The following is a 21,164-nucleotide window of genomic DNA, read 5'->3' on the forward strand; positions in this document are numbered from 1 at the left end:
TTATTGTTACAGTTCTGATAATAAATAAATACATAGTAAAAATAAATGGTAAGAATAAAACAATGAATTTAAGGTAGTTTGATCAGTCAATGACATATGCCAATTCTAATTCAGGAAAATTATTTAACTATATATAGTAAATTAATAATAATAGTGTGCGATATTTAAGCTTACACAGTACAATATATAAAAAATAATATAAATTAAAAAGCTTTTTAGATTACCTTTTTCGTATACAAAAATAATGACCGATTTATGGATATATCAGTTATAGAATCATCTAATACATTTTCTCCTTTCAATCCCTGATTTTATGATTATTTTATAAATTTTTAATTTCGAATTCGAAGGTTACATGTTCACTTTTAATAGTTTTTTACGAGAAAATGTCTAACGCAGTAAATAATTCTCGTGCTCCTAAAAGAGCAAAGGGAAGAGAATTTAAACCACGAGAGCCTTATACCCACCGTTTACGTAAAATTCTTGAAGAATATCCCGACGGTTCACAAGTTCTTCGTGAAATCCTTCAAAATTCTGATGATGCAAAGAGTACAGAGCAAATATTTATTTTGGATTATAATACATATCCATCGGATAGTTTATTTGAACCAGATTTGGTGAATAATTATGAAAGAACAAACTTGAAACTTGATAGATATCAAGGTCCTGCGTTGTTAGCAAAGAATAATACTATTTTTAAAGAAAGGGATTTTCAATCCTTATTAAAATTGGCTGATAGCGAAAAACGCGATCAATTTGATAAAATTGGAGGTAAAATTCCAAGTTTATATTATAAATATTATTTTACGTTTCCAATTATATAGTATATTTAATCCTAATTCTTTTTTACATGATTTAGTAATGGGAGTAGGATTTAATTCAATTTATCATATAACTGATTCTCCTTCTTTTATTACTGGTGATAAGTACGTTATTCTTGATCCACATGAATGGTATTTTAACGGTGGCGTTCAATTCGATTTTGTCGAGGATAAATTAGCAAAAGAATATCCGGACCAATTTGCTCCTTTCAGAACCCCGTGTAATAAACCATACGAAGGTACTATCTTTCGTTATCCTCTCCGTACTGATGAAGATTCTACCGATTCAGATATTTCTAAAAAAGTTTATAAGCCTGAGGAAATTTTGGACATTTTTCAAAAATTTTACGAAAATGAAAGCATCAATTGTTTATTGTTTTTGAAATATGTTGAGTGTATTTCATTTTATGAATTAAAGGAAGGTTCTACTGAACCTGAATTATTATATATGATCAAACTGGAAAATGCAGGCAAAGTTAGGAAACAACGACGTTTGATAGTTGAAAACATTGTATCAATGATGAATAAATTACAATCAAAAACTCTTGGCAAAAATAATCAATTACAAGCGTCTTATGTTGCATCATTTTCTCGACAACAGAAAGGAGATTGTAAAAATACTAGCTCATGGTTAATATTAAATTATCTTGATGATTTAAATGAAGCGGAAGCATATTTTCAGGATAAGTTCAACAAGAATATAGTAGAGTACAAATTTGTACCTAATGTTGGTCTAGCTATCCCTTTGGAAAACTTAAATGTTACCGGAAGGTTGTTTTGCTTTTTACCTCTTCCGATATCTATGCCTTTTCGCGTCTCCGTACATGGATATTTCGCGGTAGGAACGATGAAGTGTTTTCTTTATTTTAATAATATGGTTATATATTTTATTTCTAAACGTTCTAATAGGTTAGTACTAATCGGCGTTCTTTATGGTCAACAGCAGACAATGAAGACCTGGTAATTAACCAACATCTTATATTAAACTATTTGAATTCAAAATTTCTAACTTACATATTATTGATCTTAGGCGGCTGATGCATTAGCTCGTATTAAAGTTGCATGGAATCGATATTTGTTCGAAATTGTCTTACCTAAGGCTTGGGTGAAATTTCTTCGTGAGCTTCCGCTTCTTAAAGCTACCAATATAAAGTCGGGTGATTTTTATAAATTTTGGCCAATAATTAAGGAAGATTCGAGTACATCGAGTGTCATAAGTAATTTTTGCAAGGATCTTTTACAAAATGTTGCAAATTGTCTTAACGTCGATGATCGTGTATTTAAGGGACCTTCTTCATCAAATATTATGGGGACAGTATCTGGAGTTTCAGAATCGTATAACGATTCATCCTATAAAGGATCAGAATTTTATTGGCTTTCACTTTCTAATGGTTATTTTGAGGATGAGAAGTGGTTTAACTATGACCTACCTAAAATAATTGGAAATATTGGATTTCCCGTAATATCAATTTTTCCTGACATCATGAGAGTCTTAAAAAGTTCTAAACACAAAGATTCTTTTAAAACTTTCTCACCTGCTGTTATTCGAACTTACTTAGATTGTAATCGTACTAGATGGGAAAATACGATACCGAGGAAAGAAGTTTTGGAGCTATTTAATTATATATTAAGAGACAAAAAATTTGACGAATTAGTAGGCTTCAAGATGATTCCGCTCGCAGACGGTACCCTTGATACTATAACACAATCTAGCAATTCTTGCGTGTATATTTGTCCAGACGATGACATTAAAGATAAAATTGATGAGCACAATATCTTCAAAAGTTATTTGAACAAATTTGTTGACAAATCTATTGAATTTGAATTGTATAAATGTTTATACAATAATGCAAAGGCAGGATGGAATCTAAATATCAAAATTTTAAATGAGTCTGTCGTTGCCGATATGATTAGAACTTCATTAAATCTTGATACCAACGAGGGTAGTCGAATAAGGTCCATCTTTGGTAGTATTGGAAAAAAAATAAGAAATTCTTTTTCTGATAATGAAGAAATACAAATATTAGATCGTCGTGAGTGGATTTACCAATTATGGGACAACCTTAAATATAGAAATTGGGATTTGAGAAAATTTGAAGATCTTCATTTAATACCGACGAGAAAGTCTACTCTTAGAAAATTAAATACCTCAAAAAAAGTATTTTCTCATCAAATGAGCAATAATGTTTCAATATTAAATTTAATTCCTATTTTCGAAAAATTTGGTGCTGTTTTCGTTGATAATGAATTTGACGCTGGCGAAATTTCTAAATGGGATAAGTAAGTATTCTTTGAATATTTACTGGAGATAATTATTTTCTTGTAGTGTCTTGGATAATCAAATTCCTTTTTTTCTTTAGGATGGCTCCTTATATTATTAATCCTGACGATATTATATCAGTTCTGAATTCTTTCCGTACTGATGTCTCATTTCCGGGAAATTTGCATTGCACGTTACAAAAATATGAAGCATCAGCGCTAATTGAATATTTATCCGTTTATTTACGACTTGCAACTAGATTTTATCTCGAGCCGAGGCTTATTGGTGCTATAAAACATCTTCCAATTTTTGCCGAGATTGATAATAATACTTCTACAATTTCGTTGTCGTCTAAAGAATGGTATCTTTTGCCTAGGAATGAGGAAAATTCATATGGAAAAATTATTTATCCAGTACAGAAGGGAGGATTTCTTAGTGCGAGTTCACAGAATTTATGTTATATATTAGAAGATATTATCCATATTCCTCGATTAACTGTATATGAATATTGGCGACACTATGTTATACCATACCTTGAATCGCAACAACAAAACGACATAGATATAGTGATTGACAAACTTTTTGATCGATTACCATCCTTACTTGATGATGACCTAAATTTGAAAGATGTTCTAGGAGGAATTTCTTTTGTACCTGTTGGTACGTTTAAAATGTCACAGCAACAAAACATACCTGCTAATATAAAGTTAGTCAAACCAACAGAATTATTTGATCCAGAAGAAAAGGCGTTGGTAAATCTATTTTTCGATGAAGAACAAGTCTTTCCTATTGGCAAATATGGTATTCCACAACCCTCATTTTCCAAAAAATTCCTTTTAAATTTGAGATCATTGGGAATCAAACCAGTTCTTTCTCCAAATGATGTCATTTCTCGAATCAATACTATTGTAACACGAAGACTGCAATCTGACGTTCAGGGCAAAGCATTAAACCTTTTTAAATATATTGATGAAAATTGGGATGTGCTTAATGATAATGATACTCAAAACCAGATGACTCGTATGACAAATAATAACAATCATGCATTCTTGAAAGTAATTCTGGAAAAAGAATGGATCCCATCCTTTGACGCGTCTGAGAAACTGGTCTTTTCGAAGCCTAAAAATTGTTATTGTCAAAAAGACAAAAATTTGATTAGTCTGGTCTCTCCGGTAATCGAAATTAAAGTTAATAACGAGAAATTTTTACAACATTTAGGATGGGATACTTATCCTGAAGTTGCGAAGGTTCTAAAACAGTTGGAACTTTGTTATAAAGGTGTTTCTAATAAGCAACCACCCAAGAATTTGAAAACAATTTGTACAGAGATTTATAAATATATGAATGACGCCTTTAAAGCAAGTGATAATAAGTCTAAAGAAGAATTTGATACTATGAAGAAATATTTGAAATATAAGCCGTGGATTTTATATGAAGGACAATTTTATCCAACTGAAAAGGTTGTCTTTAGTCTTCCAAATAAATTTCAAAATAATGATTCTTTGATTGTTGAACTTCCTATAGAATATAATAGTAAATTTAAATCTTTATTTAAACATATGGGAGTTCGAGATGAAATTGGAGTTAAAGATTTAATCACAATGATTAAAAATACGTTGAAAGGAAATAAAGATAAAGTCTTATCTGCAAATGAAATAAACAATGTTATTCGAATTATTGAACAAATCGTAAAGATTCAAAAAGAAAGTAAGAGAGAAGGGGATAAGTTGGAAAAATTAGATGGTTTATTGATTCCAAGTAATGACAATATGCTTGTTGAATTACATGAAATTCACTTTGATGATATGGATGATAGACTTGAAGAAGAAATGAGAAGCAAACTTAAAATTACTCATAATCTTGTAACTTTGGATGTTGCCAGAGAATTGGAAATCCAAACTTTAACGGGAAAAATATACGGTAATAATAATAAACTAGTGTATTCAAGATTATAAGGTTTAATGTTTTAAGTATAATTTAAATAAAAATTTATCAATTATAGGTAATAATTATGCCGGAGATATAGATTGGAAGATATATGAACAAAACGAATCATTGACTACTAGAATAAAAAATATTATCAAGGTAATTAATTTTTCGATATTATATTAAACCAAACAATTCTGATGATTAAAAATTATACATTTTGATTGTTAATGTATTATATTGGACGTTCATATTATTAAAATAATATTTTTATAATTAGGATTATTCGATAAACTCATTATTTAAAGAGTTTCTTCAAGTAAGTAATTTTGTGAAATAATTTTAATGTGTGTTTATATATTTTTTTTTAAAAAAATTAATGTTTATACTAACATAGAATGCAGATGATGCTAAAGCCACGCGATTTTTCGTAATAGTAGATGAAAGAGAAGCAACTACGAATACACAAGAGACTTTATTTTCAGAAGAAATGAAAGATTGGCAAGGTCCTGCGATATGGATATATAACGATGCAGAATTTTCTGCTAAAGACTTTCAGGCTTTGATCAAACTTGGAATTGGAGGGAAATCTTATGATGACACTAAAATTGGAAAATTCGGAATAGGATTTAATTGTGCTTTTCATGTTACAGATTTGCCTAGTCTTGTAAGTGGGAGATATATTGCATTCTTAGATCCAAATGCAAGATATCTTCCCGCGCAAGGATATCCTCCCAGAAGACCAAGAGGCACTCGAATTGATTTTATCGATAAGGAATTTAAGAAAAGTTTCCCCGGACAATGTTATCCTTACGAGGCGTTAGGCTGTAGTTTTTTAGAAGAATTCAAAGGAACATTATTTAGACTTCCTCTTAGAACTCTTAATTTAACGGGAAAAAGTGAAATTACCAATAAAATTTTCGAAACTATTGAAATGCTGCGAATATTTAATAGTGTCGAAGGTAACAAAGAGATGCTCTTTTTAAGGAATATAGAATCATGTGGCCTATACCACTTAAAAGAGAAAATTCCTCAGCTGATATGGAAAGCACAAATTAATTTGTCGGATGCTCACCGTGATATCCGCAGAAGTGTAACTGATAAAATGCAAATATATCAATTAGGCGTTGAGTTAGACTTTGACATTGATAGGGAGAAAAAAAAGAAAGTTTCACAAATATGGTTTTTGTGTACGGGAGGACAAGAAAAAATCAAACCAGAATTTAGAGATCTTAAAACATTTGCGAAGGACAAACGACTCAAGGTATGTTCATTATCACCCAATTTGTTGTATTAAATTTAAATTTAAAACTATGATAATTAATTATTATTTTATTTAAGTCAAGGGGCGGCGTTGCATCCTTGCTCGCCCAATCTGATGAAAAATCATTGGATAAATTAAAAGCTGAATCGGTAAAGTGGGCTTTTCCTTATTTGTAATATTATTTATCACGTATTAAAATATTATATATATTTACAGTATCCAGATCCTCCTGAACTTAGAGGCGAAATGTTTTCTTATTTATCTTTATCAATGATTAGTAATTTGACAGTTCATTTGAATTGTAACTTTTCTTTATCCACCGCAAGAAGCAGTATTTTGCAATCTGATAGTGATTTTTTGCAAGCCGATTGTGTTGATGCGAAATGGAATAGATATATTTTGTACGAAGTTTTACCCGAATTACACATTAATTTGCTTGAAAAGATTGTGAAACTTGAAGAGGCTAGATATAAGAAAAACAAATCAAATTTCGTTCCTCATTTAACAAATAATTTTTGGCCAATCGGTAAAAATTTGACTATGGACCTGTATAAGGATTATGGTTTAAATGTTATTAAAAAATTAACACTTGATAAATATAAAATATTCTGGACGGAAGCTAATAGTGGGAAATTTATTTCATTGTCAGAAGCTAGGATCATCGATGAAGAAAATACGATAATTGCGGATATATTAGTCAATTTACAATATCCAGTTCCAATCGTAAAACTTGATAAGGACAAGATTGAACAGCTAAATGAGATCGTCGGATATGAAAAATTCCCAATCAGCGGAAAGTTAGTATGTGAAGAATTACGATTGAGAAACCAAAAGGATAATATTATACATGAAAGCATTATTAGTGAAAACAAGCATATTCATGATTCATTGTTTCAGTTGCTCGACTTTATTCTTAAAGATAAGAATTCGTTTAAAGTTCTTACTGGATTGCCATTGGTTCCGTTGAGTGATGGATCTGTTGGAAAATTTGGCGAAGTTTATTACATTGGAAAACAAAAACATTTGGACTTATTTCCAAACGCTTGTTCATCTAGATTTATCTTCACTGATTTACCGGAAAATCTACAGAAAATCTTTAATGATGAAGAATTTTCCTTGTTTACAAATATCAAAAAGTTTGATTCTTATGCTATTTTAGATCTCTTAAAGTATGAATTAAAATCCGTAAAGGAATTAAATTGGGATCCAAATGGAAAGTCAATACCAAATAATAGTTGGCTTAAAGAAATTTGGTCAAAATTAAATAAAGACGCAGAAAATATAGATTTTATAAGAATTTCTAAATTTCCTTTATTACCAGTTATTAAGCCTTCCGATATGCTTGTTCAACCTGATACGACAAATCCACTTTTATATGTACCTGAAAATGGACATATTTTATTTCCTGTATTAACCAAATTAAAAGTACGCTTCACTAATATGATAGTTCCTGAGAATGCTAATGAGAAGCTTAAAAATTGTATTGTAGATTGTAGTTCAATAAATATCATCCATTCCTTAGAGATAACTCGTTCATCATTAAATTTGACGATGAAAGAGTTGTTTGAAACTAGTAATTTATCGCCTTCGGACTATGAAAAGCTTAGAACATTTATTAAAGAAAAACTTGAAATTTTAGAAGGTGAGTTAGAATAATAAAAAAATTAAAAATTGTCTTACATTTTATTTACTTACTCATTTGTTTTATCAGAATACGGGCAAGTTCAAAATAGATTTATGAGTATTCTTAAATCTTTACCTATATGGCCAGTACATTCGAGTGATGACAATTTTATTGATGCTACATCTGGGAAACTTTTAACGTACAAACTCAAATTTTTTTCCTTCTCCAAAAATACTGATTTATACAAATGTAAGGAATCAGATTTCAACGCACTAAATAAATTAGGTGCTGTCCTCATAGGCGAATTAGAATACATTTTGCAATACATAATACGGCCAATTTTTACGAAGACTCCGACCCCAATACCTTCTAAAGACTACATTACTTTTTTGCAGAATGTCTTGTCTTTAGAAAATCATCAAGAGATTGAACTATTCATAAAACATTATCCAGTGGTACCTAACAAATCACTTACTGCTTTTGTAAAAGCAAATACTTTATATGATTCAAACATACTTTTATTCCGAAGTATTTTTGCAGAAACAGAGTTATTTTTACCGCCAGAATTACAAAACACACCCTTTTGTTTAGAAGCTCTTGGAAGGATGGGTCTTAATCGTGAAATAAACTGTAATACATTTATTGATTGTGCAAAAGAAATTGAGTCGCAAATTCAACAAGAAAGAGTTCCAACACATGTAATTAAAGATCGAGCAAAAAATTTAGTAAGATATTTATATGAACATGTTGACACTTTAGATTTCAATATCGAACAATGGAAAAAAATTCTAAGTATCAGATTTGTTCCATCAGAAAAAAATATCAAAGGTCAAATTTATCAATCTCCAAAAGAAACTTCGGGGTTTGAGCCTTTTGAAAAGCTTTGTTCTCACAAACACAAGAATGTATGCTGGACTCAATGTCCGTTATTTGATGAAAGTGTTGAGCCAACAAAGTTTTCTTTTTTTCATGACAATTATCCTGAAATTGGAAATCCATCAACGGAAGATATTATTGAACATTGGTTTTTCGTCATTGAGCAAATCAAATCACCTACTTGGAATTCAAAGAGATCTATGGATGATTACGAATCTATTAAAGGTGCAATTATAGACATTTACAAAATAATGAATGAAATTTCACAAAAAAAAAATAACGATATATTTATCAGATTGAAAATCAATAAACCTGAAAAGAAATTATTCTTGAACGATAATTATCCATTTGACATATTTGACAAGGAAAATTGGGTAGCAGGAAGGGATCTTATATTTGGTTTACAAGAAGATATTAAAGAGGGGATGTATAAAGTAAAAGATTGTTTAAAAGAATATAAAGATCTACTATTACTTGCCGGAGCTCGTGAGTTAATAGATTTAAAATCAGATCGAAAGGTTAGAAAGCATGATCAAAAAGATACTTTGATTAAAGTTTTACTGAAAAAATTTATAAGCCAGCACGATAATGATCATCATGATGTAATTTTTATTGTTGGTGAAGAGAAAGCAAGGATTGGTGCTAACAGATATGTGCTTTCAGGTATTAAATTTGAATCATTTTTATACTAATATATATTAATTTATTTATTATTGTTTTTTTTTTATTAATCGGTTCTTTTATTTTACATATGATAGCCGCTTCAACGCATTTTGAAAGAATGTTTTGCGGTGGTTTAAGTGAATCAACAGAAAGCAAAATCGAGGTTATGATAAAAGATATTCGACCAGAAGTATTCCGAGTATTACTTCGATGGTTATATGGACAACCTTTTGAAGAAGCGACAAAATCTACTCTACGCAATCCAGAAGAATTTAATAAAACAGACCAAGAATGTTATGAAACTTATTATTTATCATTTCTGATTAATATGTTAAAAGCAACTGATATTTACGGTGTTGAAAGACTTAAAGATGAAGTAGAAGATATTATTATAACCGGTCCATTTATTAGTGTATGTAACGTAATCGAAATTTTATTATGGTCAAAAGAATGTAAAGCAACACAATTAAAAAATCATTGTAAACAATATATCGAATTAAATAAGGAACTTGTTATAGAACAAAGATTAGAATTTTGCGCAAATGCTGCTAGCGAACAAGAAAGACTAGAAGAATCAGAAATGTTAAAATTATTATTATCAGATAAATAATTTATTTATTTATTAATTCATTCATTTTTTTTTAATATTTTAAAATCAATTGTATAAAGTTTTATATTCTTAGAGAAATTCGATTTTAGATATTAAGAAAATGCATAATTAAGTTGAATATTAAATTATATAAAAATTTATAATTATATACCTTCAAAAAAAAAAAAAAGATTATCAAGATTCAAACTATTAATAGTAATGTAACCAAGTACGAGAACATGAAATAAATTCGTCAAATTTTCAATAAATGCATCAAATAAAATTCTCTCCCGCCATATTTTTTATATATAAGTTTTAAAAGTGTAAATACAAGTGAACTGAATCCGAAAAACTTTGAGAGAAAATTAATTTTTTTTTATTTTCCATATTTAATTATTCATCTTCTTATAAATTGGGTTATTGGGTAAGAGAAGAAATATTTGCGAAATCATACAGTAATAAAATCGGTAATAATTATGGTTTGGGATCACTATGAACAATCTGAATCGTTGACTACCAGAATAAAAAATATTATCAAGGTAACTTTGTTTCTATTCAATCATTCATATATCAATTTTATATAATATCGTACCTGAAAAACATACTTAGGACTATCGTACGGACGATCTATTTAGAGAATTTCTCCAAGTGAGTAATTCACTATAAAAATAAAATTTTTTAATAGAAAAAAAAAAAATTTAATGTGAGAAAATAACTTCTTATATAGAATGCAGATGATGCTGAAGCCACACGTTTTTTGGTAATCGTGGACGAAAGGCAATTTAACTTTCCTAATAAATCATTCATTTCAAAAGAAATGGAGGATTGGCAAGGTCCTGCTATATGGATTTATAATGATGCAGAATTTACAATGAATGATTTCAATTCTTTGATTAAACTTGGTATTGGAGAGAAATTTAATGATGACACGAAAATTGGAAAATCTGGGATAGGATTCAACTGTGCGTATCATTTCACAGATTTACCTAGCTTTTTGACCGGGAAATATATTGTATTTTTGGATCCACATGCAAAATATCTTCCTCCCACGGGATATCCTCCTAAAAGACCAAAACGTATTCGAGCTGATTTTGTTGACGGGAGATTAAAAGAAAATTTTCCAGATCAATGCTACCCATATGAAGCGATATTTGATTTTATTAAGAATAAATTTTCATATAAATACAGTTGTGATTTTTCAGGAGGTTTCAATGGAACCTTATTTAGACTTCCACTCAGGACTCCTAAGTTAGCAAAAGATAGTGATATATCAACCAAAGTTATCAGTACTCATAAAATTGTGGAACTATTCAGTAATATTCAGGATAATAATGAGATGCTATTTTTAAGAAATATAGAATCGTGTGGCTTATATCGCATGAAAGGTAGAGAACTTCAATTGATCTGGGAAGAAAGAATTAACATGACAGAAGAACACCGTCGATTTCGCCGAAGTGTTATTGACAGAGAACAAATTTATCAAATGAATATTGAAAAATTTAATTATGTACAAAACAAAAAAGTTTCGGAAATATGGGCTGTATGTACGGGAGGACACAACAAGGTCAAACCAGAGTCAAGGGAACTTGAAGGAAAACTTAAAAAATTTTCAGAGAAAAAACGACTGAAGGTAAACGAATTATACAATATTTTATTTTATTTACATGTATTTGAACAATATTTTATCAAATTTTAATTTCATTCATTTAAGCCAAGAGGTGGAGTTGCTGTTTTACTTGCTCAATCTGACAAAAAATCATTGTATGAATTGAGAGATGAATCGGTAAATTTTTTCTTTTTTGTAATATTTGTCTATCAAGTATTAACCCTATTAATTTTTTACATTACAGTTTCCAAATCCTCCCGATCTTACAGGAAAAATTTATTCATATTTATCTCTATCAATAACTACCAATTTGGGGGTTCACCTAAATGGGGACTTTTCATTATCTAGTGCAAGAAGTGGCGTTCTACCGTCTGACAGCGGATTTTTACTAGCCGATTGTGATGATGCAAAATGGAATAATTATATTATGCATGACGTTTTATCCGACTTACACGTTAAATTAATTGAATATATTGTGGAGCTTGAAGAAGCTCGGTACAAAGAGACAAATAAGAAAACAGATTTTGTATCACATACCATGAATAATTTTTGGCCTATTCCTGCTAGGGAAAATTTAATCCCGGCGTATAAAAGCTATGGATTAAACGTTATTAGAAAATTAGGCCTTAGAAGCAAAATTTTCTGGACCGGAGTTAATAATGGTCAATTTATTTCATTAAAAGATACTAGAATTTTTGAGAAAGAGAAAGCAATAATTGCAGATATGTTGGTTAAATCAGGAATTTCAGCTGTGAAACTTGATAAAGATAAAATTGAACAACTTGATGAAATTAAATCCACGAACAATCCAAGATTTCCTTATGAACCTATAAACGGAAAATTAATTTGTAATGAATTACAAATGAGGAGATTTAAGTTGCCTTCTTTTAATACCGGCGATTCATTATTCCAATTACTTGAATTTATCCTTCATGATAAAAGTTCTTTTAAAAATCTAACCGGATTACCATTAGTTCCATTGAATGATGGATCAGTCGGTAAATTTGGTGAAGTTTATTATATCGGGAAAGATAAACATTTAAAATTGTTTCCAAATAGTGGGTCATCAAAATTTATCTCCATCGAATTACCGGAGAATCTACAGAAAATTTTTAATGATGATGAATTTATTTCATGTACAAATATCAAAAAGCTTGATGCCTCGGTTGTTGTGGATCTCTTCATGGATGAATTACGTCCCGTAAAAGAACTTGAGTGGGATCCCGATGGAGAATCTATCCCGAATAAGATTTGGCTTGATAAAATCTGGTCAATATTGAACAAATCAACGGAAAATATAGATTTCAATGAACTTTCTAGATATCCTCTTTTACCAATGGTTAACCCTTCCAATATGCTTATTCGCCTTGACATGGATGACCCACTTTTATATATTCCTGAGGATGGACATGTTTTATATCCAATATTAGTAAAATTAAAAGTACGTATTACTAATATGTCATTTCATGAAAATGCTGACGAAAACCTCCAAAAATGTGTCGACAAATGTACTCCTATAAACATAATTTCTACTTTGAAGAGAGCATGTGCTTCTTCATTTTCGGATATGGAACAATTGTTTTATAAGAGTGATCTGGAAGATGTGGACTATGAAAAGCTTAGAGCATTTATTAAAGCGGAAATTGATACCTTGATTAGTGAGTTTAAAGAACGATTAAAAATTTTTGTATTTTAATATTTTATATATTTACCTTTTTATTATCTTAATAGAGCATGGACAAGAAGATCGAAGCTTTATGGATACTTTAAAATCTTTACCCATATGGCCAGTGCATTCTTCTGAAAATAAGTTCAAAGATGCCATATCCGGAATTCTTCTTACTTACAAGCTTCCATTTTTTTCCTTTAATCAAAATACTTTTTTCTACAAATGTAATAACGAGTTAGATTTCAATGTTCTTACTAAATTGGGTGTCAATTCTGTAGATGAATTAGAATACATTAGACATTATATAGTACCAGCACTCACTACACAACTTCCAGAACCTTCCGAAGAATATATCAATTTCTTGCGAAGTGTTTTATCTTTAGGGAATCATGAAATTGAACAATGTCTTAAATTATATCGAACAATACCGAATCAGTCAGTTTCTTCTTTGGTAAGGGTCGATACTTTATACGATGCGAATAATCCTGTTTTCCGCAGTATCTTTGCCAACACAGACAAACTTTTACTGCCAGAACTACAAAATGATCCTGCTTGTTTAGAAGCTTTAGGAAGAATGGGTCTTAAACGTCAAGTAAATTATAACATATTTATCGAATGTGCGTTAGAAATTGAATCACAGAAATCACAGATTAAATATGATAGATTTCAAGAAAATATGGTTAGAGATCGAGCAAAAATTTTAGTAAGATATTTATATGAACATATTAATTCCTTAAACTTCAACTCTGAACAATGGTACAAAATTCTAAGAATCAAATTTGTTCCATCAGAAAAGAATCATCAAAATAATCAAAATCAATTTTATCAAGGACAAAAAGAGACTTTAGGGTTTGAATCATTTAAAGATCTTTGTTCTCATAAATATAAGAAAATATGCTGGACTCAATGTCCATTATTTGATGATGATGTTGAACCAACTACTAGTTTTAGTGAGAAGCATCCAGAAATTGGATTTCCAACTACAGAAAATATTATTGATCATTTATTTACTGTTGTGACGATGTCTAAAGAAAAAAAATGGAGTAAAAATAATGAGGAGGAACTAAAAAATGTAATTAATGAAATTTATAAAATGTTGAATGAACTTTGTAAAGATATAAATCGTAGAATGTTGAGTATAAAGAAAATGCACTCTAGAAAGATATTTTTAAATGGAGATGATCCGTTCGATGAAAACAGCTGGGTAGCAAGAGAAGAACTTGTATTTGGATTACAAGAAGATATTAAAAAGAGATTTTACAAAGTTAATGAATGTTTAAAAGAATATAAAGAGCTATTACTTACCGGAGCTCCTTGTTTAGATTGTTTAGATCCCAAACCAATTTCAAAAGTCATAATAAATGATCAAAAAGATGTGATAATTAATTCTTTAATAAATAAACTTGTAAATAAACCTGATGATAAATTTCATGATGTAATTTTTATTGTTGGTGAAGAAAAAGTAAGAATTAGTGCTAATAGATATGTGCTTTCAGGTATATTAAATGATATTTTTTTTTTTTTCGCAAGTTTTAAAGTTTTAAAGATATTACTTACTAATATTAAAAATTATTTCATACATAGCTGCTTCAAAACATTTTGAAGAAATTTTTTATGAAGAATCAAGTGAAACAACAAAAAATGAAATCAATGTTCCAATAAATATTCAAGCAAATACATTTCATACATTTCTTCAATTATTATATGGACAATCAATCGAAAATATAACAAAGGACATTAAGTCGGATGATTATTTAACATATTTATTTGACCTTTTAAAAGTAATTGATTTTTATAAAATTGAATCAATTAAAAATCAAATAGAAGAAATGATTATAAGAGAAAATTATATTAATATTAATGATATTTGTGAAATTTTAAAATATTCAAAGGAATTTAACGCGAAACAATTAAGAAATCATTATGAAAAATTTATAAAAATTAATAAGGAATTGATTAAAAAGCAATTATTGGAACTTTGTAAAAATTTAACAAATTACGAAGAAATATTAGAAATGTCACAAAAAACAAAAATATTAGATCCATTACTTTCGTATGATTAATAAAATTCATTGAATTATTGAAATATAGTAATTGAAATTAAAAAAGGACATCAAAAAAAAAAATAGTAGTACAACTGTACAAGGAGTTCAAAAACCGGACAATTATTAATTAATTAATAAGAATTTGTTTTGTTATTATAAATTTTTTTTTTTACATTAAAAACATTTAAAGTTATATATTATTTTTTTTTTTTGACATAATACTTTCTTATCTTTTTCTATTATCTATTATCTTTATAATATCTTTATAAGAAAAAAAGACGTAAGAAAAATTTATTAAATTGTTTCACGACATTATTTCTCGATACTAAAAAGATACTTTTCTTTAAGATCCGAAATTTCCTATAAAAGAATATTAAAAAAAATATTAAAATATTACTGTATTGATTTGATTCAATATCGGATTTATTATCCGGGATCCTTAATACAAGTAGTAGTACAAGGCCGAAATTTTTTGTACATTCGTTAACAAAAAAAAAATTTCCCTTTTTTTTACTTGAAAACAAAAAATATTTTGTGTAAATTTTACCACATGAAAAACATCAGCGATTTGATCATGATGCTACATTTGTTAATAATAAATTATATGTTTTTGGGTGAGTCACACCTGAATCCATTAAAAAAAGGACTTCTTTATCCTTGATGATTGACAATTTTTTCAGAACATTTTGTTTTTCCAATCATTCATTGATTGGCACAACGTGATACAAATAACATCAAATTATTATAAAACGTATCAGAATTGTTGAACAAGAAAACCAATTGTGACAATACCCGAAAACCCGATTGAACCGAACCGAGCACAACAATATTTTACTTTTTAAAAAAAAATTGACAAGTTTATTTTGTAAATATTTTTTAGATTTATGCACGATAGTTTATCATTGCACACTTACTATTCACTCTATTCCATTTATATCCACAAAGAACATAATAATTGCTTAAATTTTAGTAGTTTATTAATTATCCATTCATAAAAATTTGAAACGTTTTAAGTTAATCTTTCATTACTTCTTTTAATATCAACGAAATCATTTGAAAAAAAAATTCTTTTTTTTAAATAAAATTAATTTTAAAAGTAAAAAAGTAAAAAAGTAAAAGTAAAAGTAAAAGTAAAAGTAAAAGTTAATAATTTTTTTTAAACGTAATTTTTTTTAAAAAAAATATCCTTACTTTAGAAGTTATTAATTCGATAAATTTTAATCTTTTTTGCTTCAAAAAAAAAAAAATTTATAGTATTTTTTTTACTTTTAAAATTATTTATTTATTTGTTTATTATTTAACAAATATTTTAAATTATTTATTTATTTATTATTAAAAGATTTACATATAAAAATAACAAATTTAATTTAAATGTTAAATGTTTCGTTTAGGATATAAAAGGAATTCTAATAAAGTTTTTTTAATTTTTAATAACATCAGTTATATATATATAATATATATATAATATATTATATATATATATTTTTTTTTAATAACAAAAATATTAATATTATTTTTCATTTGTTCGTAATTAAAGATAACGTATTCTGATCTCAAATAAGTAAAACAAAGAAATTCTCTCAAAGTTCCTATCTATAATAAAATTTTTATTGTTGTAAAAATTGTAAGGGGAAAGTTGGTTGTTTCTTTTTTTAACCTCATACCGGAAATTGGGGTTGCGAGTGTAACATGTAGCATGACATTATTTGTTTCAAATATAAATATTTCAAACCCTCATTTACAACCCAACAATTGTTGTGTAACATGTGTAACAGTCACAGCTTAAAATACGATTTTTTATCGATCGCGCTTGAAATACTATTAAAGACACAATGTTATTTATAAAAAATCAATGTATACCCTCAATAACGAAAATCATTTTCTCAAACAAGTTCAATATTAAGTAATCATCAATAAATAAATTCCATAAAATTGCGATTGTAAAATTTTCTTATATAAACCACGGGATATTTTCAACTTTCATCATAAGTTTTTTTCTTTAAACTTTTATTCTTATATATATATATATATATATATATATTTTTTTTTTAAAAAAAAAGTATATATATCTTCTTTTACATTTTTCGCTTAGCGTTTTTCATTTTCTCGTTTGAATTTACAAATTTTTAAATTATTTTTTTTTTAAATATGCCTAAAATTTCTTCGAAACAAAAAAATCGCAAAATTGTTACTTCATCCATGAAGAATAATAAGAATAATAGAAACAATAACAATATCAATTCATTTCATCTCAGAAATGATCTCGCCGAAGTAAAACCTTCTTTTCCTACAACTGTAACCATGAAAGATTTAATCAGAAACGCTGTTAATTCTTACTCTCGAAGATCTCTTCCCAACGCTTTTTTCGCTTATAGAATGGCTTTAATTAACGAGTATCGTATTAAAAATCGTAAATTACCTCGTATGGGTGAAATTTCTAAAATCGCTAAAATTTTTTGGGATTTAGAACCTGATTATGTCAAGGATTCTTATAAAACTTTAACTAGAGATGCTAAATCATTATATAAACAGAATCAAATTGTTTTAGATAAAAATATGAATTATATCAAACAAAATAACATGGCAGGAGATCATGTTGAAGTTAATCAAGATACTAAGGGTTTCTCTTATTCAACATTTTACTGTTAAATTCTAACAGTAATATATATTTTTATGTTAGCTAGTTAGTAAATACTGTAGATAAGCAGATAGATACTATATAGTAGATTTTATTTATGTAAAACAAGATAGATATTAGGTTATTTATTTAATTATTTGGTATTTATGTAACTTTGATAACAATATTAAGCATTTTTTTAAGAAATTTATATTTTTTTGTATTTATATTATTTATTCTATCAAATATTTATTTATTTATTTATTTATATTTAATAAACGAAATAATTTCTTTAAGATAAATATAAGATTATTGGGTAATACCTTATGCAGACATTCAAAATTCATGTTCCATATAAAAAGCATAGTGTAAATGTGTGAGATATTTAATCTAAATGATGAAGATATTTTACGCAATAATAATTTTTATGATGCAACGTACGTAATTTACAAAGTTCCAAATAGTTAATATAGTTAATTCACTTCTGTATAGTACTTATCACTCAACTTTTGCACACACATAATGGTATCCAGTTTTAGTAAGTTTTAACCTTACTAAAGTACAAAAGTACAGGTAATAATTAAACATGGCGATCAGAACCCGAAAATTCAAAATTTTGATACTCATTAAATCCGACTTTTTTTGTTTAGACTTTGTAATACTTTGACAATTAAATTTTAATATTTTATTTAAATGTTATAGTTTTTTTGCATATAAAGATATAAAGATATAAAAGATATAAAATTATAATTTTTATTTTTTTATTTTTTTATTTTTATCTTTAATATGCTGATTAAAATTTTAATAAATCATTTTTTTTAAAAAAATTTTTGGATATTAAATAAGTGTTGCTTCTTACATTTTTTAATGCGTAAAGTCTTACAAATGAAAATGGTTTAAAAAGTACATCATTAATAGCACGGACCCTGAAAATTGTCACAATTTTGCGTTTTCTAAGTGTTTCAGGATGATAAATACAGGCGGACTATCAATTTTATATTTTTTAATTTATTATTTTTTTTAATAACGGAATAAATTACACAAGATATAATTTGTTTATTATTAATATTACACAAAGGAATAATTTAAAATCAAACTAAATTTATTATATACATCTTATGAAGGTTAAACTAAATTCCTAATTCTAAGCTAATAGTATCGAAATTAATAAGTTAAGCTTACATGCATTGTTATATATGGTCACGTGTATATAAGTCACGTGCGGGACAGACAAACGTAAAATTCCTCCGCTCCGCTTCGGACAATTAGTATGATATTACCTCCGTTGATGCACTATGCACCAATATAGCCGATATTTGACCATACCATAAATACATATTATACCCTTTATCGTCTACTGAATTATTGATATCGTTTAAAGTGTCGCATGTTTGAACTCCAGTTAGATAAATACAGATTCAAGTAGAATGAACTCTAGTTAGACAAATACAGATTCAAGTAGGAGAATGAACTCTAGTTAGATAAATACAGATTCAAGTGGAAGAATGAACTCTCGAACCCTAGTTAGATAAATACAGGTTCAAGTGGAAGAATTGAGAAAAATTATATTTTTTTAAAAATTGTCTTTATACAGTACCAATTAATGATTATTAGTTTCACTTTATCAATTCTTCGTTATTAGAAGATTAGTTATTGTCATAAGTAATTTTAACTATATTCAAAATAAGATATTGAGAAAAAAAAAAAATTAAATAATAAATAAACAATGTTACAATAATTTATTAATTTCCAATTATGAATTTACAATTACAGTAATTACAGTAAAGTTGAACATTCAAGCCATTAAATTTAGGAAACCTGTAGAGTGGGTAACACAATTTCTATATTAGAAGATAATCAGTGTAGCAGAGTACTATATAAGGAATTACAAAACGTATTATATTGTTTGTCATTTTTTTTTTTTTTGAAAGTATTATAATAAATAAATAATGTATTGTTTGTTACCATAACTGATAATAATTAACGTTAAAACTGAATATTTTAAACCATTTAATAATGTTTAAATGTTTGTTATTATTTCGAAAAAAAAATTTAAAAAAATGTTTCAAAATGATCTGCGAACACGTGTCATTTCAACATACATTCATTATCGGAGAAAATATTATGTAAATCCAAAAAGTATGCCCCAGTCTATGTCTTATATTTCTAAAATAAAAAAAAAATCCAAAAAGTATGAAAAAAAAAATAAGAAGTATCTTATTATGAATAATCTTGATGAAAAAATTTTTTTTTAAAGGTACAAGTGCGTTATAACGACATCTCGACGACGACATACAGTACTATTTTTTTTGGATTCCTTTGATGTCGTTATATCATTATAACGACGAAGAATATCGTTATAATGGGCGACACTTGTAAATGAAAAAATTTTCGCAATCGACTGAAGGGTGATATTTAAAAAAAATATCATTATTGAAAGAAAGCTTTTCTCGAGTTGAATTTCAAGTTAAAAACGAGTCATGCTATTATATTATACAACTAAAATTATTTTTATATGTTTATATGTGAAATTATAAGTTTATTTGGTGAATTATATAATTTTCAATTTATACTTCAAATAAATGATGTATTTTTACAATTTCCGATGAATATTTTTTTTTTATTTATTCATTTTATCTTTTCATCACAATTTTACTTAATAATAAAATTTACAGTAAATAATTTAAAAATATTAATATTATTAAACGGCCAAATAAATAAATGTAATTATAATATTTTACTGTATGTGATAACGATATTCGATATTAAACTTTAAATTGATCGATTTTAACAGAATCTAAATTATTCAGAATTCTTAAATTAACTTATTAATCGAAATCGTTGTAACACGGACATGTACATTTCACGAAACATCATCACCGTTCTGTCATATCCCAATCAATTGATCCTACTGAATTTCCTGTGTAGAATAGTAGAATACCTTCAGTGACAAACACTGAAAGAATATTTTATGGTTAGTTGTATATACTATTGCAATTTATTATTATTATTATTTTTTGAATTCGCAAGTGCTGTTGTCAAAAAAATATATAGGAATACTCAAATTTTTACATAATCAATCGGGTATAGTATGCGATAAATATTAGGCGATATGGTCACGCTATGAAAGTTATCCAATACCTCCTCAAATATTCATATCATCAATTCATGTAAATCTGTCACGTTATTTGTCCGGCATTATAA

The 21,164-nt window shown here is 27.5% G+C and overlaps 3 protein-coding genes across 3 annotated transcripts; all 3 read left to right on the top strand.

Moving 5' to 3' along the window:
* Window positions 1-386: 386 nt before the first annotated feature.
* Window positions 387-10,320, top strand: OCT59_027516 (uncharacterized protein; the record flags this gene model as incomplete). Its single annotated transcript, XM_066137029.1, has 12 exons — window positions 387-771; window positions 860-1,659; window positions 1,731-1,781; window positions 1,852-3,101; window positions 3,182-5,001; window positions 5,084-5,166; window positions 5,288-5,326; window positions 5,405-6,271; window positions 6,349-6,420; window positions 6,488-7,913; window positions 7,983-9,434; window positions 9,530-10,320. 12 exons carry the CDS (start codon window positions 387-389, stop codon window positions 10,042-10,044), a joined length of 8,760 nt encoding a protein of 2,919 aa, XP_065993457.1. The 3' UTR covers window positions 10,045-10,320.
* A 179-nt stretch (window positions 10,321-10,499) lies between these two features.
* OCT59_027517 (uncharacterized protein) lies at window positions 10,500-15,361 on the top strand (the record flags this gene model as incomplete). Its single annotated transcript, XM_066137030.1, has 7 exons — window positions 10,500-10,562; window positions 10,633-10,671; window positions 10,751-11,653; window positions 11,735-11,806; window positions 11,874-13,287; window positions 13,361-14,794; window positions 14,883-15,361. 7 exons carry the CDS (start codon window positions 10,500-10,502, stop codon window positions 15,359-15,361), a joined length of 4,404 nt encoding a protein of 1,467 aa, XP_065993458.1.
* Window positions 15,362-17,329: 1,968 nt separating this feature from the next.
* Window positions 17,330-18,259, top strand: OCT59_027518 (uncharacterized protein). Its single transcript, XM_025308287.2, has one exon. The coding sequence runs from the start codon at window positions 17,492-17,494 to the stop codon at window positions 17,990-17,992; it is 501 nt and encodes a 166-aa protein (XP_025177562.1). The 5' UTR covers window positions 17,330-17,491; the 3' UTR covers window positions 17,993-18,259.
* The last annotated feature ends 2,905 nt before the right edge of the window (window positions 18,260-21,164 follow it).

The sequence above is a fragment of the Rhizophagus irregularis genome, chromosome 7 (genome assembly GCF_026210795.1).
Source record: "Rhizophagus irregularis chromosome 7, complete sequence".
Lineage (NCBI taxonomy): Eukaryota > Fungi > Glomeromycota > Glomeromycetes > Glomerales > Glomeraceae > Rhizophagus > Rhizophagus irregularis.